General features: G+C 43.0%; 1 protein-coding gene across 1 annotated transcript in view; it reads right to left on the bottom strand.

The window, feature by feature from the left end:
• The window catches only part of Ephx4 (epoxide hydrolase 4), a 32971-nt gene extending 9290 nt beyond the window's left edge, over positions 1-23681 (bottom strand). The window contains exons 1-5 of the mRNA XM_059274914.1: positions 23457-23681; positions 21208-21293; positions 12273-12430; positions 8462-8590; positions 1700-1803 (exon numbers count right to left, since the gene is read on the bottom strand). Coding sequence (XP_059130897.1) covers positions 1700-1803; positions 8462-8590; positions 12273-12430; positions 21208-21293; positions 23457-23681 — 702 coding nt within the window. The remainder of the gene's footprint in view (positions 1-1699; positions 1804-8461; positions 8591-12272; positions 12431-21207; positions 21294-23456) is intronic.
• Between the last annotated feature and the right edge of the window lie 360 nt (positions 23682-24041).

Raw genomic sequence — 24041 nt, 5'->3', positions numbered from 1 at the left:
ACACATATTAAGGAGTTGCTCTTTGTTTTGTTAGGTTTGACAGTATTAGAGTTATGTATTTTCAAAAGCCCTTACTGGCTGGGGTGCATCTCAGTAGTTAGGGTGTATTTAGCATTTTCAAAGCTTTGAGTTAATTAGGTTCATTCTCCAGAACCTCATCCAACCTCAGGAAAGGGCCCTCACTTGTCAAAGATATACATGGAATTATTTCCAGTAATATTATTATTACTTTTTTTTAAACCTCCCCCAACAGCTAATACTGTCTAAGGCATCCAAGAAGCATTCCACAAGCTCCTAAGATGCTTGTGGTGAGGATGTATGGCACACTGACCCCCCGGGAGCAATACTCAGTGCTCACTTTGTTTACAGGTTCCTTTCTTTCTAGGGCTTCCATTTCTGCTATCTAACTTTTTCTCTTGGAACTCACAGTGCCTACCTCTCCAACAGAAGCGTTCTAAAAAGAGATGCCCACCTATAATGAAGGGCTAGGACTTGGGCAGATTCCCTAATAGGCACATAGGGGGAGGGGCCATGCTAGGTAACAAAAGTAGTGACCTTCCAAGATAGCCAGCTTCTCCCTCACCTAGGATACAAACGCCTGGCAGTTTAAAACAAAGGCCTTGAGGACTTTTCTCCTGCCTGCAGGGCCCCTGCTAACAGACTGTCTCAATAAGTTCAAGGCCAGATCTGCACAAGTTTATACAACCATTGTGGGCCAATTAGCCATCCTGTCTTTCTTCTTCAGACTGGCCAACCCTAAACTGGGGAGGAAGACCTTTCAGAAACTTAAAAAAACCTCGGCACTCAAGAAGAGACTGGAGTTTTGGTTTCCTGAATCGTTGTTTTTCTCTGTGTGCCTACCGCAAGTGTTTCCTCACGCCCAATAAATAAATGTCTCTCTTCAACTGCTGGTTCTCTCTGCTCTCCTTTGCTATGTCTGAGATTTCTCTGCTGATACCCCTCTTGTTCAAGATTTTTTTCCTGCCTTTTAATTCTTTAACCGGCAGAGAAAACAACCGAATTAAGAGACTCCTAGATAGTAACAATAAGATACAAGCTCCTGTACAAAGTTAACAGCCAGGCTTTCAAACACATCAATAGAGATATAAAGATAAGTAAGCCTGAGAGAAAGTCTTTAAACCTACTGTGTGGTTTGAATGAGAATGGCCCCATAGGCTGGTATGTTTGAATGCTTGGTCCTCAGTTGGTGGAACTGATTTTGGAAGGATTAGGAGGCAAGGCCTTGGGAAAGGGAACTGTGGTTGGTATATAAAATGAAATAAATAAATAAAAAGGAGGTAAGGCCTTGTTGCTGGAATAGCTATCACTATGGTGTGGGTTTTAGCATCTCAAAGCCCACACCAGGCCCAATCTCTCTTTTTCTTCCTGCAATTTATGGATCAGATATGAGCTCTCAGCTACTGCTCCGGCACCATGCCTGCCTGCCTATCAGCCACCATGCTCCCTGCCATGATGGTCATGGACTGAGTCTCTGGAACTGTAAGAGTGTCCCCAATTCATTGCTGTCTTTTATAAGTTGCCTTGGTCATGGTGTTCCCTCATAGCAATAGAACAGTGACTAAGACATCTGATGATTAAGTTTTAACATTTTCATTTCATTTTTCATTCTTAAAGATGGATTTTCATTAGAAATATTCATCATAAATAATAATTACAATAAAGTATTTGTTTGACTTACCTTGAAATCATTAATTGAGAACATAAATTCTGGGAACCATGGTATTTGGAAGAAGTAATAAAAGCTAGATCTGAACAGCTGGGCAGGGTGCCGCAGTATGTAGTCTGAAATTAAAGTGCTGTGTTAGACATCATCCAAGAGCTGTAAATTAGTTACTGTTGAGGGAACTTCTTACACTGATTTCACTTTTTAGGCAATCCCATTAAAGAATCCATAAGTAAGCTTTCGTATACCCTTGTCCTTTTATTTTGATTGGTATTTCAGTGTTTAGAAAAGTATAGCATTTTAAACAAAAAGGAAGTTCCTCTCTATGAAGCTTTCACTCAGCAGGAAACCCAGATTACTCTGCTAGTCCTCTAAGGTCATTATCCTACACCTAACAATTTTCTTAGGAATTTATGGCAATGTAATATCCCATTGTTTAAAAGAGTTTTCTTATAGACAGATTGAAGTCTTTACCACTGACCCTCAAGAGGAACTGAACCATTTCCTACACATTTATTCATGTATCTTGAAAATTATTCATTCAATGACAGTTTTTGAATCAACTGAAAAGGGGTTTATCAGTGAATGAACAGAAAACGCTCCCAAGAGATGGTCCTCTGCAGAGAGAGCATCCAACATTTTCAAGATCACTCCAAGGTCAGTGGTGTGAGCTCCAAAATGGGCCCCTCAACTGCTGGTGACAATGTCCTGAACAGAAAGACTCTGGCTTGATAAACAGAAGGACTGTCATTGGGTGAACAGAAGACTAAAGTCAGGTTTCTGTTTTCCAGGAACCTCCATGAATCTGCCCCCAAAGCTCAGCTACCCTGGGGCAAGGGCTCCTGATCAATCCAAACAGCCCATATCAGTTCAAAGACAGCCCAGCACACACACACTGTCATATAAAACCTGCTTGCTTTTCTGACATTTTTCTTCTCTCTGCCCCCTCACCCCCCACACATCCCAGAGATAGCCTTGAAAGTTTGATCCCCAGTAAACCTTTCTTTCTACTCATGGAGTGGTCCAGTTTGGTGGTTTCACTGTGCCCTTGCAGATAAGTGGTAGAGTGTTTTGTCTAATGTGCACAAGGCTCTGGGCTCAATCCCCAACAACACACAGCATAAGGAAAATAGAACAAGGTAATCTTATTGAGAGTGATAGTGGAAGAGGGTGGGGAGATCATCAGGAGAAGGCCTCTCAACATGCATGTGGCAGGTGGGCTTGGTGTTGAATGGTAAGAGGGACCCAGCTGTGCGAAGGTCTAGCAAGGGCATCCAGGAACAGCCAGATAGGTCCTGGGTTGACAGATGCAAGAAGCAGAAAGAAAGCCAGAGCGGCTGTGTTCAGGGCAGAGGGAGGCACATAGGAGATAAATGGGGAGGAGGAGCCTGATTGGGTAGGTGTGGAATGGTGAGCACTTTAAATACCTGGCAAGACACTGAAGACAAATCAGGAGAATTCTCACACATGGGGAGTGTTTGCCTGACCTGGTCCTGAGCTCTGTTCTCCTTGCTATGGTTTTTATTTCTCATTCTATAACTATACGCCTGAGTCTGGAGGTTTAGGAATACTCTTTTCAGGTAACTGTACCATTGCTATGCTAGACTTTTTTGTGACTTCATCAGCGAAGCTTTATTTACTTACATCAAGAGAAATCAATTTAACTGATGAAGTTACTGCTCAGTTTAACTGGAAAATAAATCCAGGCATATCATCTGCAATTACTTGGTGGGGTTGTAAGAAACATCAAATATGAGTCTTTCCTATCAAACACTATAAAACTCAGAATAAGAAACTCAAAATTTTATCCCCACCCACACCCCATACAAACGTTTTACTCCCCCTCTGTCCCTGAACTAAGTAAAACTTTTGTTTACACAAAGGTCTACTGGATATTCCAGGAACTTGATGGCCTCGACTACTGATCCTTTTCTCCTTGGAGCAGTGACCACTTCCCCCTTCCTTCATTTCCCGTGTGCCCGTTCTTTTCAGATCAGACCCCAGTCAATGGGGAAAAGACACGTCATCACCTGAGTTACAACAAAAACCAAACGGACTTCCTGCCTCAGTTTGTTTTTCCCTTCTAAGCACAGCTTCTTGGCCAAGAGTAAAGTTTGCCTTGTCCAGACACTCCAGATGGATTGGATGTCTTTCTTTGGGACCCCAAACTTACTTCTAACAGGGCTAAAGCTGTCATGGATAACACATTCTATACTTATTCCAAGTGCTTCCACGGGAAGCCAAGAATTACACTTTATCATATAACACCACCAACAAATAACAACTAACTCAGGGTCCTGAAGACTCAGCAGGTATGCACTTCGATTTCTTAATTTAACTGAGAAAAGTATAACAACTATTAGGGCATTTTAATAGCAAACACCCATCCTACCTCAACAGAGATCAGCTGGTGGAGGTGTACCTGAACTTCAGCCCTGATACTGAAAATATGCAGTGTCTATATAGTCATTAGGACCCTGTTATCCTTATTTAATTTTGAGGAGAAATAGAAAAGTGTTGTTCTGAACTTAAAAAAAAATTATTAGGCATGTTTTTGTGTGTAGGTGTACACGTGACATGCATGCTTATGGAGGTCAGAGGGCAACCTGTGGGAGCCAGTCTCCTTCCACCACGTGGGTTCTAGGGATGGAACTCGGCTCATCAAGGTTGGTACCAAGTGCCTTTACCTCATAAGCCACCTCGTCAGCCCCAAGTTCTGAACTTTTTCTTTCCTAAATGACCTGCTGTGGATCCTAGAAGTACCTAAACTTCAGAAAGCCCAACAACAGTAATTGAACAGGACAAAATTATAATTTTGCCAAAACCAAATATAAACGTGCAAGGTCACTATTAAGCATTTGAGAGTTCCCTTCAAGACTGTCCGTGAAGGACAGTTCATGAGCACCCTTGGGTGTAGCCAAGATCCCTTTAGGTATCTCAGTGATGATCGATCCACTTCACAGCAGTCTGAGGCACTATTTGCTTGTTTTAACCATGTTGAAATCTGCACTGGTGCTGCAAGGCAATGGCAGAGAAAGCTCCTCCTTGAGCACAGGTTGACACAGCGACACGAGCGGCACTAACAGTCACTGTGTTCTTCACCTCTGCACAGCGGTGAATAATCAACTCAGTAATTCCACTAAAAGTCAGTTTTGCAGCCGGGTGGTGGTGGTGCACGCCTTTAATCCCAGCACTCGGGAGGCAGAGCCAGGAGGATCTCTGTGAGTTCAAGACCAGCCTGGTCTACAGAGTGAGTTCCAGGAAAGGTGCAAAGGCTACACAGAGAAACTCTGTCTTGAAAAACCAAAAAAAAAAAAAAAAGTCAGTTTTGCTTAATAATGAAATAACAAAATCTTAACTTATTAATTTTCAACCTTTGAATGTATCTTTTTAATAGCCCACATGACCAGATATAGAGAACATAGTACGCAGTTCTGCTTCTCGCCTGAATATAAGGTGGTCTCAAGAAAAGCACTGTGACCAGGTGTGGTGGCAAAAGCCTTTGATTCCAACACTTGGCAGGCAGAGGCAGGTGGATCTCTGTGAGTTTGAGGCCAGCCTCGTCTACATAGTGAGTTCCAGGACAGTCAGGGTTATGTAGTGAGACCCTGTCTCAAAAACAAAAAGGAAAGGAAAACACCTGTGCAGCTGAATTAATGAGTGAGAGCTTCATTTTTTTTAATGGAATACCATTTTTACTGGAAAGATGTACTATCCTTAGTCAGCATGGATGCTTGCTCTCTCTCTCTCTCTCTCTCTCTCTCTCTCTCTCTCTCTCTCTCTCTCTCTGTCTCTCTCTCTCTCCCCCTCTCCCTCTCCTTCCTTTCTCCCTCCTGCCCTCCCTCCCTATCCCTTGAGACAGGATCTCATTAGTTAGCCCTGGAACTCTATGTAGACCAGGCTAGCCTTGGACAGGATCTCATTAGTTAGCCCTGGAACTCTATGTAGACCAGGCTAGCCTTGGACAGGATCTCATTAGTTAGCCTTGGAACTCTATGTAGACCAGGCTAGCCTTTAAGCTCACAGAGCTCTTCCTGACTCTGCCTCTCAAAGGCTGGGAATAAAGGTGTAGACCACCAGGCCCACCCAATATTCTCTGGAAAATGACCACAATGGTCAACTTAAAAGAAAAATAATCCACAATATCTGTTGTCATTGATACAATTCAGGTTTCCAATTGAAAATAAGGATTTTCATTTGTTTGTTTTATGTATTTGAATGCTTTGTCTTCATTTATACCAGAAGAGGGCATCAGATCTCATTACAGATGGTTGTGAGTCACCATGTGGTTGCTGGGAATTGAACTCAGGACCTCTGGAAGAGCAGCCAGTGCTCTTAACTGCTGAGCCATTTCTCTAGCCCAAAAATACAGATTTTTGAAACGTTTTAATCTGCTAGATTTAATCTGCTAGGAGCTAGAAATTTTCAACATTGAAGACTTTTCTGTATAGAGGAGGGTTGAATTAGTTAATGTGATTTTTAAAACATGTCAACTTGTTGAAAAGCTGCATGCCTTTACAAGCAATGATGATGTTTCAATGCATGATGATTCAAATAATTCAGAGGGTAAGAGTGCTATAGAGAGCCACAGATCTCAATGTAACTATGTCACATTCTTGCTTATGAAATGATTAATTTTTGAGTTTGGTATAGTATTAAGAAAACCCTCGATCATTTGAAAGTTTATTAAAGCACTCTAGCCTTCCCAGCCTCATGTGGCTAGTGAGGTCATGGGTCTTAGAGGAGAACCTGCTGCTGCCATTTCCCGGACCAGTGTAATTCCTAACTGCATTCCGTACACCCACAGCTGAGTGCGGCTCTCACTCCTCACCTCATCAAAAAGCTGCTTTTTGCAACAGACAGAGACTATTGAAAAAGGCCACAACTACTCAAAATGCAGAGAACAACTGACCTTGGGATCCTCGGGCCCAAGTGGTAGATCCACAACACAACTCCTGCACCAAAGGCTCAAGAGATATCAGGGAAGAGAGAGCAGGGGGAGGACCAGGAGGTCTGCTCTGAGGGTGTTATGACAGGGAAGCAACACCCATGAGATCTCAACACGGGACCTGCCTGAACAAGACCTGAACAATTCCAACACCAGTTGACATCCAATAGAGCTGGGAGAAATCTCACGGGACCCCACCCCTGGATGAAGAGCTATAACTGCTGAGAGGGAATTAGTCTTCCCCGGGGATGAGCCCTGTGATTGGTTATCCAATACCAAGTGGTCAGCCCTAGAAACATATGCATGCAGGCAACACTGGAGAGACTCAGTGGTCATATTTATATATTTATTCATTTTCATGTATATGTAACAAAAAACGGTTAAGGAAGAGGAGGCCGTGAATTTGGGAGTGGACATGGTCAGGTGGAGGAAGGAGCAGACGGAGATGTGCAGACACTCCTGCCCTTTCCGATGACAAATTTGTGTGAGGCCAGATTTCTTCTCACACTTCTGCTCTGGGAGCATATTGCGACAGATTGAAGGCAGAAGCAGAGAGGAGAGCCCAGCTGTCTTCTGTTATGCCAGAATTAAAGAGATTTGTAAAATGTGAAACTTTCAAATGTGAACGTAAGTGTAAAATTTTCACTAAAATTTGTTCAGTGTAGTCCAGTTTTTATCACAATATAGTGTTTATGTAAACCTGTAATAAATTTTTGAAATGAGTGGATATATAAATATATTTTAAACATCCCAGTTTTGATTTATTAATTAGTAATCACTTTCGATATAACTCAGATAAACAGACTCTCCTCCTTAGTAATTTTAAGAGAATAAAGAGTCCTGAGGTCAAACAGTTGAGGATTAGAAATACTTTTGCATTCAACAGCTAAAGTACTCAGAAAAGAGAATTTCTTTTTGCCAGGATTCATGACTTTAAAGTATGCCACCACATTCCTTCCCTTATCCCTCTCCAAGTTAAGTGAAATGTTGTCCAAAAAGAATGACATTATACAAGCAAATAAGAAGCTAAATTTTCTTACATTTGTTTTCAGGAAAGTTTAAAACCAAAGTATTAGGCTGGCATTGTAGCTCAGTGGTAGAGTACCTCACTATTGATTGTAGAGACCTGGGTTTGATCCCCAACACACACACACACACACACACACACACACACACACACAGACACACACACACACACACACAGACACACACACACACACACAGACACACACACACACACACACAGACACACACACACACAGACACACACAGACACACACACACACACACACACGCACACAGACACAGACACACACAAACACACACACACACACACAGACACACAGACACACACACACACACACACACACACACACACACACACACACACACAGAGAGCGCGCGCACAGGGCTTGATGGCAAAACCCTCTACTCCCAGCACTTGGGAGGATGAAGCAGGAGCATTGAAAGCTCAGGTGGTCAGCCTGGGCTACAGTGTAAGGCTCTGTATGAAAAAACTACCAAACAAATTAAGGTATCTGACGTCATGTATCATCTCGGCTTAGTGGGTTAACTTTATTTATTTATCTATCTACCGACTTATTTGTTATCTATCTTTGAGGCAGAGTCTCACTGTGTAGCTCAAGCTGGCCTTGAACTCTCCACCCTCCTGCCTCAGCCTCCCAAGGGCTGAGATTACAGCTGTTCACCACCATGCCCAGGCGAATTTAACTTTTAAAAGATTATGCTAACCAAATTTTGCTGGTTTTTAAACCCAAGATGTCAGTGGTGATAGGGAACTAAGTGGTTTAACAAAAATGTAAACTCACCTGTAAATACACTTGGATGTGGGAAGTTAATAACAATGAGCTTCATTATCGTCTCAGGGTAGCAGATGGCAATCAGCCAGGCAATCATGCCTCCCCAGTCATGGCCAATCAGGACACATTTGCTATACCCTGTGACCAAGAAAAACATGTTGGCGTCATTGTAAAGAAACAGGTGGTGACATCATTATCTCACATAAAAGAGTTACATTTCTGAAACTATTCTTTCTTTTAATTTTTATTATTAAGAAATTTTCTATTCATTTAATATATGAACCACAGATCACAGATCCCCCTCTCCTCCCTCATCCTGCCCCCCAGCCTTCCCCTAACACATCCCCCCCATTCCCACCTCCTCCAAGGCAAGGTCTCCCATGGGGAGTCAGCACAGCCTGGTACATTCAGTTGAGGTAGGTCCAAGCCCTCCCTCTGCACCAAGGGTGTGCAAGGTGTCCCACCACAGGTGAAACTATTCTTACCACTATCTTACCCACTATAAATTATACACTTTAAAAACGTGTGTGTGTGTGTGTGTGCATGTGCTCGTGTGCGTGTGCTCACACTTATATTCCCAGTGTGCTTGGATGGCAGAAGCAGGAGTCCAAGGGCAGCCTGTTTTGTACTGTCTCAAGAAAAAAGGTTTGGTCTTATGGACCTATATCTGGAAGCTGTGGTAGAAACTGTAGATAAGTAGGTCATGAATAAGATTATTTGGGGTAGAGTTTGAAGGTTAGCTGTCTTAGTGATACAGTGCATGGTTTATATTATTAATATATTATTCTTTTATTGCCATTTTAGAGTGTCCTTCCTCAAATTATAAAAATCATTTACTATAAAACTGTATGTTGTGGTATGCCAGCAAGAACCTCATACACCTCATGTTTACTAATTATCTTGATTGTACAGAGGCCACATTCAGTGACTGATGTGTGTGTGCCTCCTGGCCTTGTGTAAGCACGTTTGTGATATTGGCATAAGGACAGATTTGCTTACTGATGCATTTCTCAGAACATGTCCTATCATTCAGGGACACATGAATGTGTAAGTTTCATTCAGGGTAATCATAATGATATTCTGAATTAGATTTAAGAAATCGATTATTAGAGATCCCTACAGGATTTCCTTTGTGCATATGGATAAGACTCACCTGCAGTGTCTTTCTAGCATTTCTCACCATTATGTAAGTAACACACACGTATACACACACACTTGCAAACACTCTCCCCACTACACACACACAGAGTCTTCTTGCTTCTATTATTGATTTGGCTGTAAGATTTTGAGATGACAAATTTAGGCCTATTCTAACTGAATTATTGGCAAATCTGAATGAAGCATAAATAATTGAAATCAATGCCAGAATCTGTTACTATGTCAGATTCAGAAAAAACAACAGCAACAACAACAACAACAACAAAAAACACAAACTAAACTAAACAAAAAAACACACTACCGATGGTACTCAGGCTCCACCCACCTTTTATTCCTCTAAAATTACTCACGGGATCTATACTTTAATCATATTATGATAGTCTTACAGTCTTGATTTAGTGAAGTTCCTCTTCCCCTACCCTGGAGTTATTTTATTAACACGCCAATGGCTGGACCAAGGAGATGGCTTAGCAAGTAAAGGCTCTTGCTGTCAAACGTGAGGACCTGAGTTTGGTCCCCAGAATCTGTATGGTGGAAGGAGACAATGGAGAACTGACCTCCACAGCCATGTGCCCCTCCCAATATAAACGTAAATAAACACACCAACAGCAGGACACAGTCGTTTTGTTTTGTTCCTTTAGTCAAAGTGAGGTTTGTAGAGTGGATGATTGTTGCACAAGAAATATACTAAGTGCCTCTTTGATGTTAGACTTGGCCATGTGCCTGGCTTTGGTCCCTTGGTGGCTGCACAACTTGACCTTTGGTTCTGGTGACCATGTGCCTGGCTTTGCCTTGTGGGCTCTTAGCCAAAACACCGTGCAGCTGGGCTCAGCCTCTCACCTCTGCTGTCACAAGAAGACCCCCCTCTGCTCCTATCTATCTCCTTGGCTTGGGCCGCAGCTCAACTCTTACAGAGAAGCCGATCGGTCCCATGTGGACCTACACCCAGCCTGTGGGTGCCTGTAGAACCCTGAACATAGGAATAAATAACATGGTTGTCTTTCCCTGGGTTTGGGGAGATTTCTCACACAGTATTGTAGTAGTTGACAGATACAAGAGAGACCATGTAAGTGCCTCTGTATCTTAAAGTGGTTTAAAAATGAATATTTAGGTATAGGCTCTGAAGAGAGAAATTTTCTGGGTGTAATTTTATTAAAATGATAAATAGTATGCCTTATGTCTGTTTTTGTCCCAGTCAGATGGGGACACCCCCCCTTCTCTTATTCTGCCAAAAGAAGAGAGGAAAAGTTTGTTTGTTTGTGGTTCACTATTTTTGATATGCCAGAGATGGAACCCAGCACCTTGGACATGCTAGCCAAGCAGCCTAACACTGGACAACAGCTGGAGCCCTAAGAAAGTTCTGTTTTAGGTTTTTGTTTTGTTTTGGGTTGTTTTTTTGTTTTTTGTTTTTTTCGAGACAGGGTTTCTCTGTGTAACAGTTCTGGCTGTCCTGGAACTCACTGAGATCCACCTGCTTCTGCCTCCCAAGTGCTGGGATTAAAGGCATGCGCCACCACCACCCGGCAAAAGTTCTGTTTTTAAGTGCAGGTTCTGAAAGCCATTCTTAGCTGGATACTCAAGATTGCTGTGGGATGGTCTGTATGTCAAGTGTGTTGCTGATTGGTCAATAAATAAATCACTGATTGGCCAGTGGCCAGGCAGGAAGTATAGGCGGGACAAGGAGGAGAATAAAGCTGGGAAGTAGAAGGCTGAGTCAGAGAGACACTGCCAGCTGCCATGATGAGAAACAGCATGTGAAGATGCTGGTAAGCCACGAGCCATGTGGCAAGGTGTAGATTAATAGAAATGGATTAATTTAAGCTGTAAGAACAGTTAGCAGGAAGCCTGCTATGGCCATACAGTTTGTAACCAATATAAGTCTCTGTGTTTACTTGGTCAGGTCTGAGCGGCTGTGGGACTGGCGGGTGACAGAGATTTGTCCTGACTGTGGGCCAGGCAGGAAAACTCTAGCTACTCAAGATGCAGAATTTTAAGTTCCTCACACAAACAGTTTGGGCTATATTCCCAGAATGATGTAGCCAGGATCTTGGTAACAGTTTAGCTAGATATAAAACATCCTCCCGAGAAAAGAAGTGGTCAGTTCACAGTTTAGTAAATGTTATTTCCTTTAAAGAATTAATGAGGATACTGGCTCAGGCAATGGAGAGCACTTGCTGCTCTTGCCGAAGGCCTGGGTCCTGTTCCCAGCACCCACGGCAGCTCACAACTACACTGATCTCAGTTTCAGAGGATCTGGTGCCCTCTTCTGGCTTCTGTGGGAACCAGGCATGCATACAGTGCACACACACACACACACACACACACACACACACACACACACACACGTATGCAAAATACTCATATATATATAAGCAAAACACTCATAAACACAAAAAATAGGAATAATAAATAGATCTTTGAAAAAGAATTAGAGATTTTTTAGAGAGCTGACTCAGGTGTTAAGGGTGCTTATTGCTCTATCAGGAGGCTAGAATGTGGATCCCAGTGCCCAGAGCAGGCTCACAAACACCTGTAACTTTCAAAGAACCCAACGCCTTCTTCTGGACTCTTGTGGGAACCTGTATACATATGTGTACATCCACCCACACAGACACAGAAACACATACACACACATAAATAATTTTTTAAAGGGCTAACCTACCTAAGGAGTCTAAAATATCCTTTATGTCTGCAATTAGACAGTCCAGTTTATAACTCTCTTGATGAGTCGGTGCATCTGACTCTCCATAGCCTCTCAAATCCACTGCAACAACTCTGTATTCACTTTTAAATTCTCTCAACTGATGACGCCAAGAATACCTGAAGAGAAAAAGAAACATTAAGAATGTTGGCCCGGGAGACAGTGGGTAAAGTTCCCAGCAATACTGACTCCCTGAGCTTGACCCCGAGAATGTACATGGTAGGAGGAGAAACCCATTTCCACAGTTTTTCCTCTTCTTTCCAGGCATGTGCCATGTCCTCCACATGCACACATACAAAAATAAATAATGTTGACTAAAATCAAGAGTAACATGAACATGGAGAGAGGCTCTGATGCAGATATTCCGATTGGTCAGCACAGTGACACTCTGCCTCAAAACCAACCAACAAACCAGAACAGTAAAGCCTTACTAAGTGGAAAACTGTCAGAAATTACTCTTTAAAAAGCTATGTAGGGGCTAGAGAGGTGTCTCAGTGTTAAAAACACTAGCTGCTCCTCCAGAAGACTGTTATTCCCAGTACCCACATGGTGGCTCATAACCATCCCTAACTACAGTTCTGGGGGATCTAACACCCTCTACTGCCTTCTGTGGGCACTGAGAGCTTGTGTTTCACTAATATATACTGACACACATAAAATTTTAAAGAAATTCAAGGTCATTCTCAGTGACATAGTGAGCTCTGGTTACATAAGTTTCTGTCTCAAAAATAACCAAAAAAAAAAAAAAAACAACCTACCCCTCTTATTAAAAAAAATGTTACATAGTTGCATGTTATGACAGAAAAAAGAGCCACGTGAGAAAGAACCTCCAACCATCATCATTAGGAACACCCATCTCCATCCTCTTTCCAGAAATTCATAACAAGGGGTCAGAATTTACAGAAACTACAAAGTATTAGATATGAAAATTGATATGTATTTTTCTAATCTTACTGAGAACAGTTATCTTACAGGTTGAATTTCTAGATGGAATAAAATGTTGTAACCCTTTAAAATAATAATAAGGAAGATAAGCTTAAGAATTTTGTCAAAATAACCTGGCTTTGGCAGGTTAATATAAACAGAATACTTACGTCTGCAGAGCCAGGGGAGTCTGTCATTTTGAAAACTTACTATATGAAAATCTATTTCCCTCCAAAGTAGATTTGACTTACCTTACTCCACAGTCAAAAAAAGCCTCAGTGTTTTGTTTTTAGTAATTTCAACAGTTGGAATTATGGTTGAAAGGGTCTGAAGATAAGAACAAAGATTGAAAGAATACAACTGAATAATGATGTTTGTGGGCTAGAGAATGCTCTCAGTGTTTACGAGTTAACTGTTTTTACAGGGGACCAGTTTGGTTCCTAGCACCCACCCTGGGCAGCTGACAACTGTCTGAAATTCTAGCTCCAAGGGTTATGATGCCCTTTTCTGTGGTTCTCTTATGAAGTGCCAAGGGGAATGACTGGCCAGCAGGGGCATCCTGGGCTTGGCTGAAGCCCTGTGATCATTACACCTGGCCAGTACCATGACATTTGGTAATTAACTGCTCTGATATTTGAGTTTTCTGGTTACTGAAAATGTCTTTTTGGCATGGATAATGTTGAAATATTGTCTTATGCTTTATTGAAAAGCTGGCTCTGGAATTGGAAAGTTTCTGTCCTATGTCAGGTCAGCTATGTGACTTGTGACAAGACAAAACAGAACAAAAACAAGTCAGAGTGGCTGAAAAATTAGACTATTGGTTTAATTTAACTGCCTAAAACTTTTGCTAAGATATAAACTATATCTCAAGATTTATATGTCTATCATGTGCACTTTCTGTATCTCAAGATTTACAAATTTATTGGATGTGGTTAAAAATCTGTAGAATCTGTGACAAAGGTTGACTTAAAACCTATAATACAAAGTTAATAATTAGAAATTTATACATAGGTGATCTCACCATTCAGGCTGTAAAACTCAAGGTGTAGACAGCATCACTAACAAAACTGAAACAAAGACCTAATCCACCAAAGTTTATAGTTCTGGAAAAGTCTCCAGACATACTAACTTGGCTCTTTGACTTCTATGGTTCTGCTTTTGACTCATGGTTCTTGTTAACTGAAGTATGTCAACCCTGGGCATGTTTTTTGTTTACAAGCTCACCCTGAGAAAGGCTTAGGGGCTACACTGAGATCCTGAACACCCAGTATCATTGCCAGACAACGAGAGTTAGGGCTATAGCTACAAACACCAGAAACTGGAATATTCCTGTCTTACGATGCAGCATGACAGTGACCTAAGCAGTCTGGCAAAGAGCCCATAAAATGTCTCTCCTTACCTAAGGTCTACCCAGGCCAACAGAAACTGACTTAACAATGTATGCCTAGCCTCTTTGTCTTTACTAATTTTATTAAGCTTTAGCTATTTTGATAATCTGGGTCATCCAAGAAACCACGATATTCTGTAATGGTACACTGTGAAAGGACCAGAAAAGAAAAGTTGCCAATCATAATCTTTGTTTTTGTTTTTTGTTTTTGTTTCTTTTTTGTTGTTGTTGTTGTTTCAAGACAGGGTTTTTCTCTGTCCTGGAACTCACTCTGTAGACCAGGCTGGTCTTGAACTCAGAGATCCATCTGCCTCTGCCTCCTGAGTCCTGGGATTAAAGGCATGTGCCACCACCACCTGGTGCCAGTCTTAATCGTATAAAAAGCTATTAACCTGTAAACCATTGAAAATAATTAAGACATGCAAGTTAATAGTCAGTCACTTTATAAATGATCAAATTCTTTACTATGTTCAGAATTATACTTGTAGCTGTGCTAAGTACAAATGGAATTTATTTACAAGAATAAGTTTAATTTGGTCATATATGTGTGTATGTGTAGATATATGTTTATAAATGTGTGTGTGTGTGTGTGTGTGTGTGTGTGTGTGTGTGTTTTCAAGGTAAAGCCTAAAACAAGTAACTAAAAACGAAGGTTTGCCTTACTAACAAGCTTCATATTAAAGGATAAACAGGTTTCAGCTCTAACTTTTACTATTCTTTTATTTAAAAGAACTTGCTTTGCAATGACTGCTCTCAGTAATCAACTACCTATATATGTTTCATGGCAAATGACTAGATAAAAAATTTAAGGCTTATGTAAATGATAAAGGTCTAAAAATAATTTAAGTTGTAAACACTGGAGTATATAAAAACCTTAATAAGTTATGAGGGTCTAAGAAAATAATTTGAGTAATGTAATGTACAAGTTATACAGATATAAAAATGATTTAAAATGAGAGATGTTTCAGATTTCTTTCCCCCCCCCTCTATGCTATTGTTATTCTAAGATTTCAAAAGGTCAGAGTTTAAACACTGATCAATAGAATTCTGATAATCTGGGAAAGTACTGACTACTATTATCAGTCACAAGCTCACGATTTTAAATTTCCTTTGGTTATCTTCTAAGCATAGAATTAAAGATGTTTCTCATCATGCTAAAAACATCTCTACCCAATATATTCAACCCTCTGTGTAGAAAAAAAAAATGTTGATGCCTTTTAACCCAAAGCTATAGCTTTTGCTATGACTCAAAGGCATGCATCTACTCCAGCTGTTTTACAGACACCTGTTAGCTGCTCTTTCTACAATGTGGATTTCAGTACAGATCACAAACTGATAATGTAAGCTTTAGGGACTCAAGAAAGTCATAAGACTTGGATCCATCTCTCACAAGTCAAATGGATTCCAGATAAGAGCTCCTGTTAATCAATGGCTTAAGCTCCCCTGCCTACTGCCTCTCCCTGAGGGGGAAACTCCAAATATAATAGTTTCCTTGAAGTCCTTTAACTTCTGTCCCTGTCTGTATCTGACTTGGCAGAGTTCCACTCAGCTGGTGGACACCATCCAGAGATCAGCTGCGGACTGTAAATTGCTCCAAAGGTGATCTACACAATATCAGCTGCAGGTAAGTCCTACAAAACTGGAAAGCCCTGGCCTTGCTGAAGACTGATGTAAACCAATCCAGTTGATGTGTTTGCTTCCTGTCTCTTCATCTGGGTCAGCATGATACCTTCTGATGATACCCCATTGCCCTACTCCTGGCCTTTGACTAATCCAGACTTCCTGGGCCCTGACAATGGCGTCCTAATTGTAGCCGAAAGCAGTTACAGGAGAGAGTACACCACCCCTTATCAACAAAATGCTGGAATGTTAGATCCAAAGAAAACTCCCCCAAAGAAAATCTTCCTGGCAGAAGGGACAAAATAGCTACATATAATGCCTATGCAACCCTGGCTGTCCTGGAACTCACTGTATAAACCAGGCTAGCCTAAAACTCACAGTGATCCTCCTGGGTGCTGAGATTGAAGGTATGTGTTACCACTGCCCAGCCAGTTTTTTTATTGTTGTTGTTTCTAATTCTAAAGATTTACGTGTGTGTGTGTGTGTGTGTGTGTGTGTGTGTGTGTGTGTGTGTGTGTGTTTGTAGAGGGGTAAGTGCATATGTGTGCAGGTGTCTGTCGAGTCCAGAAGAGGGTTTTAGGTCCCCTTAGAGCTGCAGTTATAGGTAGTTATGAACTCTTTGATATGAGTGCTGGGAACTGAACTCAGGTCCTCTGCAAGAGCCATCGTACGGCCTCCTTGGTTGGTTTGTTTTGGGACAATCTCTCACTGGCTTGACACCTGCAGATCAGGCTGGACTGGACGGCCAGTGAACAGGGGGCCTCTTGTGTTTGCCTCCACAACGCTGGGATTTCCAGTATGGTGCCTGGCTCTTTGACACAGGTTCTAGGGCTTGAACCAGACTCTCACATTCACACAGCAAGCACCTTGCCTACTAAGCCTTCCTACCAGCCCCTAGAGAATAATTTTAAATATCCTTTTTCTAGAATTCATAAATAGTAACATATTTGACTCACATTTCAGCCATAAATGAAAACTCAAGTCACTGTGGTGACAAACGGATGGCATTGTTGTTCATAAACATAAAACAAAAACAAGCCCCTCTGTCACACATTGCATAAACAATAACCCTTAGGATACCGAAACAAAACTATTTTTATACTCTTGGTCTTAAATTTGTGTGTGTGTGTGTGTGTGTGTGATAGTGGATTTGTGATTGTCTTCCTGAAATGGGATCTTGTTAGAAGCCCAGGCCTGGTACTAGCATCATGTATACCCAGCTGGCCCCAGGTGCCTTGGTCTTGTCCCCTCCACGCTGGGATCACAGCCCTGTGCCAGCATGTCTAGCTTTTCCTACAGTTTTGGACAATAGCAGAGAAAACAAACAACAACAAGATGGCCTCGTCCTCTGTTACTTCTGTTAAAATATTTCAGGACCCTTTTTTTCAGGCCAGACACGTTGAGGTGTGGGGCATCCTCTCTGTCCTCGACATGGAGGCTGGGGCCGAGCTCAGGATGCACCGTGTGCACTTGCCTCTGCATGTGAGCCATGGTAGTATTCCAGACAGCTGCTGATGGAGGCGACTCACAGAAACTGCCTGGGTCAGCTCAAAATATTTTTAAAAGAGATGCAAATTGAGGTAGAGGGAAGAGAAAAAAATCATCCTCTGACAAGCAGCCATATTTTGGGCTGATTTAGCTAAAGTTCCCACAGATGTGTTATCTTCTCTAACGTTTCCTGTGGATTTAAAAAAGCAGATTCAGGATCCGGCTGTTTTTGTGCCCCGTGTAATAGTACACATTAAAGGTTGCCCCTTCTCAACAGTCTCGGGAAACAATGATAAACCTGGATAGTACATTAGACTGTATGGTACTCTGGGCTTTAATAACTACTGTGGGTTTTCTTTACTTTTGTGTATATGCATCTGTGTCTGCAGAGACCAGAAGAGGATGTTGGATCCCCTGGTCCTCACACTTGGCGGTAGGTGCTTTACCCACTAAGCCATCTTCCCAGCCCCAAACGAACAGATTTTGAGTATTTGCTGGGACCACGTGAAGGGGTTTTCACATGCTTTGATTCTATCCTCACAACACCTCTGCAAGAATATTGTAAGTGATATCTAGGGTCCCGTTCTATTTTGCTTTTCTGTCACCACGATAAAACATTCTGGCCATAAGCAATTTGAGAAGGAAAAGGTCTATTTTACTTTACAGTCTCAGTAACAGTCTGTCACTGAGGGAAGTCAGGGCAGGAACTGAAGCAGAAACCTTGGAGGAAGACTCCTCCCTTTCTTATACTCAGGATAGCTTTCTTATCTAGTCCAGGCCCATCTGCCTAGCCATGGTGCCGCCCACAGTGGGCTGGGACCTCCTATCTCAATTATCAGTCAAGAAAATCTCTCCCAGACAAGCCCCAGGCCAGTTTGATCTGAACAACTCTTCACTCAAGGTTCCCTCTTTGAGTGATAACAAAACCCAGCCTGGACATTCCTGTGACTGCAAGTGGACTCCCCGCCTTTGCTACTCTGGGCAAATTTGATTAATGCTTCAGAATAATGTATAATAGTAAATAACCATGTCATGCGCTCCAGGAGGTAAGTCCCTACATGTCTCAAATTGTACTGGGAGTTTTTCTCTTTCTTTTTTAGGTTGTCTCCAGATGGAAGAACAGATGACAATGTTTATCCATGCAGCTAAACCCAGAGTGGAGATCTTCAAGTATGCAAGTCTCCTGGGGAAGACACCTACAGAAATTAGGTGATGGGCAGCACTTTGCCATCCCGCATTCTTTTCTTCCATGCCAATACCTTCTAGGACACTAACATTCTCAATGCACTTGTCCATAGACTCCCTTTCATTCATAAAATAATGACTAAATTGTCTAAAGATAATATTCCTAGAGCTAGATGCATGTAAGGTTGCAAGAGCAATCTGGCTGTGATACTGTGTCACCCCATTTATCCCCAGCTGATCTGTCGGGCTAGGTGGGGCACCTGCTTCCTCCCTCACCGCTCTGTGTGAAGCATCCTGAACCTCCCCAATGGAGGAGGGCCTCTCTCTGATCTGTAGCATGTGGGAAGCCGCGCATCCCTGCTAGAACCTCCACATAAGCTCTCAGAGCTGCTTTTAAATCAGGACACAAAATCTTTAAGGCTCTAAAGAATGTGAAGAATTTGCAATGGTAGAATTCCAGACACCATGAGACAGTAAGAGAGAGATCTTGGCCTTTCAAATAAATGTTAGCCAATATTCTACTTTTGAGTCAACCCAGAGAACAACTTTTTTATCCACTCCCTAACCTATTTAGCTCATGAACCATCTGAAGGTCATACCCCTCTGCTGGCAAAAAGGACTTTCTTCTTACCCTAGACTCTTCTATTTCTTTTAAATATGCTAATTTTTCTTAATTGGATGTTACTTTCATCCATTTTTATTTGGGTCCTTAGGGATCTTTAGAGAACAGGAAATATCCCCGTCCATCACTGCTATTGCCTCTGTAAATACCCCTGAATTCATATACTGAAACAATTTGTCAAAATGACCGTTGTCTTAGTTTGGGCTTTCATTGCTGTGAAGAGACAGCACGACCACAGCAACTCTTAGAAAGGAAACATTTAACTGGGGTGGCTCGCTTACAGTTTCAGAGGTTCCGTCCATTATCATCATGATGGGGAGCATGGGGGTGTGCAGAGCTGAGAGAGCTACATCTTGACTTGCAGGCAACAGGAAGTCAGCTGACAGTCATGCTGAGGGAAGCTTGAGCGAAGGGGACCTCAGGCCCCGCCCCCACAGGGACACACTTCCCCCAACAAGGCTACTCCCTTTGAGGGTCATTTTCTTTCAAACCACCACAATAGTATTAAGAGAAAGTCTTTTAGAGAGGGATTAAGTCACGAGGTCTGTCCTCATATATGATATTAACAACTCAACCCAGTAAAGCGCTCAAGAGAATTAACTAGCCCCTCCCCTTTTCTTCTATCCTTCTACCACATGGGGAGATGATATTAGTCCCTTTGAAGGACAAAGCAACCAGGCAGCATTTTGGGAAAAGGGACTGGGCCCTTACCAGACACTGAATCCCCCAAGGACTTAAGCTTGAACATCTTGGCCTCTAGAACTGTGGAAAGTAAATTTCTGTTCTGGTATTTTATTCTAACCACACAAATATTTATTCTAATCAACAAATAGACTAGAATACTAACCACTATAAATTTTTAACTATAGGCATTTTTTTTACTTTAAAACATTTAGGTCTCTAATAGAGCCTACGTTCATATGCTACAGTGGCCATGTCTTCCCTCTGCCTTCTTAACAAGCCAACTTGGAGGCCGTGGTTTGCTGAAATCTCCTTCCCTCGCCCCGGTTATTTTATCCACAGTAGTTACTCTGCAGAAAATGTTTTATAACTTGAAACATTAGAAGACGTTTTTAATCTTCGGAGGGAGAGGCAGAGTTGGGGTGGCTGTGCACACCTGTAAGCGTAGTAGCTGGGAGGCTGAAAGACAAGGGGTTTGAGTTTAAGGCTAGCCTGGGCTACACACTGTCTCAAAAAAAAATTAGGATGGCCATGTGTATGAATGTTTTTAGATTAGGAGGGAAACCATTGCTGTGACTTCAGGAACACTCAGGAGTAATCAATCTGGGAGATGATGTGTCCTTACAGGAAAGAGATTCTACAGTGAGTTCTACAGTTAGAATGTTTGCCCTTGGGAAACTCACAACGACATTTAACTGCGATGGTAACAGCGTCAAGAGTAGGACTCGTTAGGCATGATTAGGACATGAGCAATCCTGACCTCATGGGTTAAGCACAGATTCATCCTCCGTTGCTTTCTTCCCTTTCCACCCTCTGTCATGTGATGGCCCAACATACGGCAGCTCCCACCAGCTCATGTGCCTTGATTTTGGACCTCCCAGCCTCCAGACCCAAGAAAAAATAACCTATTCTTTTACAGCCGCACCAAATGGACTAATCCAGAGTGTTAGGAATTAATGCAAAAGAAAAAAGTTAGTTGGTAAGTTTACCAGAATTCTGGAAATCCGTGAAGCAGCAGCATGAGTGGTCTGCCCCTTTCTCCAGCAGCAACATAGTGGAATCTTAACCCGGAATCCTGAAAGTGGAAAGTATGGATAACCTGTTTATGAGCACCATCAGACTACGACACTTAGAATTTCCATTTAGCCAAAAACACTCTCACTTGAATTACCTTAGCATTAAGAAATAAATATTAATTTAACAATGGGATAAATGGACCCATTCGCCTTTTGGGGTATTACCTTTAGAATACCCCTCTTTGTTCTACTACGAGGTCAATGTATGCATTTGAGCTTCTGAAGCAACGTCACAACATAGCTTTCATCTTCGTGAGGTGTCACGTTTCATCTCCTTCAGGATATGTAAATAATTCTGATCTGAATTTCAATTTTGCTAAGTCTGTCTCGGGTACTCTGCTCAGCTCGCCCGTCAGAAGCTGAACCATCAGTTATGTAACTCACACCCCCTTCTCTTATTTTTAGGTATCTCCTTCCCACACTATTATCTTGAGTGTTTCATATATGGTCCCCTGGCTTCCTGTTCCTCCTGTGTGTGCTTCTATCAGTGGGATATACCAAGTGCCCAAGACTTCACTGTGCACGTGGAAGTTAAGCTAGACCAAAGAAAAGACAAGGAATGGGAACAAGAGAAGAATACAGCAAACGCCAAGGAAACAGGAAAACAGAGAAAAGAAGAAAAGCAAAGTCCCTGAAAGTATGAACGATAATAGAGGTCAAACGCTGAGCATGGACCCTGGACTTTGACGTGAAAGAGTCTGGCAGGTCATTTCATTCAACTCTATCAGGTTACAGGTTTAGAAAATAAGGCCCAGGGGCTGAGGCTGTGGTGCAGCAGCCGAGCATTTGCTTTTCAAGACCCTAGCTTTGGGTCCCAGTACTGCAATCCCCTCCCCCAAATGAGGCCCAAACAAGTCACATAAGTCATAAAGGTAGTTGGGAGGGTTGAGGCTATAGCTCAGTGGCGAAGTGGCATTTACCTGGCATGACCAAGGCCTTGGGCTGGTCCCAACATCACTAAATCAATAGAAGTAGAGAGGAACGTAGTAACTAGGGGACTAGAATCACCACTGTGTCTCTATCTTAGTTCTGCTTCTGGGAAAAAGAAAAGCATTCCGAGGAACCTCATGATGATCTATAGGCTGCATTTTGTCCATAAGTTAGACAGTTAACAAATCTGAACTTGCTGTTACCTTTTAAAAATTGTTTTAGTGGTCTTGTAGAATGAAATGCTATGGCCGCTGGGCTGGATTTAATAAATACTTTATTTTACTGGGTATATGCCAAGTCAATAATTATAATAATGAATTATACTAAGTTCTAAGTCTGTTGAACTTTGGTTCATTTTTCTATTTTGTTTTGTTTTCTTGTTTTTTTCCAAACGTGAACACACTTAATTCTTACGTCTTTTTCATACTCCTCCTGCCTTTCTGAACCCCAGTTGCTGGGGAATTTAGCTCCTGATAGAAAGTCAGGGCTCAGTAACATAAATATCTCCTCGTATGTTGCCTTTGAAAGGCTCCTGAGTCAGACTGTAGGGCGTATCACAGAGACTATTTCACTCCACCACCTGGCGTCAGGAAATAGAATGTCTGTGGGCTGTGACAGAAGTTGGGACAAGCATTGACAATGGACATCTGTTTGTATGGTTGACACCTTTTTTAAGCAGAGCGAACGAAGCTTTATCAGGGAGAAGTGGACACCTACTTTTTATTCCATTATTCAGGTCCCTGACTGCTCACATGGGCATTCCTCACAAACACACACCATTTCTTAACTGTTTAGTGCTGCTGCCTAGGTCATCTGAAATCAGAAATGACTTTCCAAAGAACTGTCCATTTGCTCCATCTCAAAAAGCCTAAGACAGCAGGACATCCTCAGGAGCATTGTTCTGCAGCTGAGCTGAGCCCTAAAAGGCAGAAAGGGTGACAGGAGACGACTTCTCCTTGCAGTAGGAAAGGGGGTAGAATTATTAGGGTTGCTTCAGCAGAAGAAGGATCCGGTTAGAGACATTCCACATAGAAATAGTCTCCCCCCCACCCCACTTACGAGATAAGGAGAAAGCAGACAGACATGAACTGAGCCCCTGTCCAGCTCCCAGCCCGGTCCCTCCTGCCTCCCGGAGCCCACAGTGCGTCCGGCGCCCTTGGCGCCCGCCGCTCCCACGGCCCCCACCCGCGTCACGCTCCCTCCCCTCGCTCCAGGCGCTCGCCGGCCTTCACCTTGATCCGCACGTAGCAGTGGGTCCCCAGGGAGGGGTCGTTCAGGCACGCCGGAGGGTTGGCCCGGGCGGCCCGGCGGAAGGTCTGCGCGGGTGCCCTGCCGATGCTCCACAAAAGTTTGAGCAGGTGGATGGAGGCGCACAGCCCGCAGTAGCCGTACACCAGGGACCAGTAGAGCAGGGCGCGCAGCGCGGGCACCAGGCGCGGCGGGCGCGGCGGGGCCATGGGGCGGCCTTGCGGGAGCCGAGCTGCGGCGTCCCTCCCGCGCCTGCCGCCCTCCCCGCGCGCCTGCCCGGCCCCGCACACGCCGCGCGCCCAGGCCGCGGGGACCGCGCAGAGCGAGGCCTGGGTGCTTGTCCTACGCCCGTGCCACTTCCCTAGTGCCGAGCGAAAGGAAGGCGACGCGGAACGCCATTCTGGGGTCCTGCCGAAGCGTCCTGCTCCGAACAGGTTCAAGCCTGGTTCCCGGATAACCGGGAATGCCTCAGGCCTTCTTCTGGATGCGAGAACCACGGAGGGCGGGAGGGACTTTTGTACTAAATTGCGTCCATTATTTCTTCAGGTAGGTACGCTTGAGAATCTCTT

The sequence above is a fragment of the Peromyscus eremicus genome, chromosome 10, assembly GCF_949786415.1.
Source record: "Peromyscus eremicus chromosome 10, PerEre_H2_v1, whole genome shotgun sequence".
In the NCBI taxonomy this organism is placed as follows: Eukaryota; Metazoa; Chordata; class Mammalia; order Rodentia; family Cricetidae; genus Peromyscus; species Peromyscus eremicus.
This window is presented reverse-complemented; position numbering and strand designations above follow the sequence as displayed.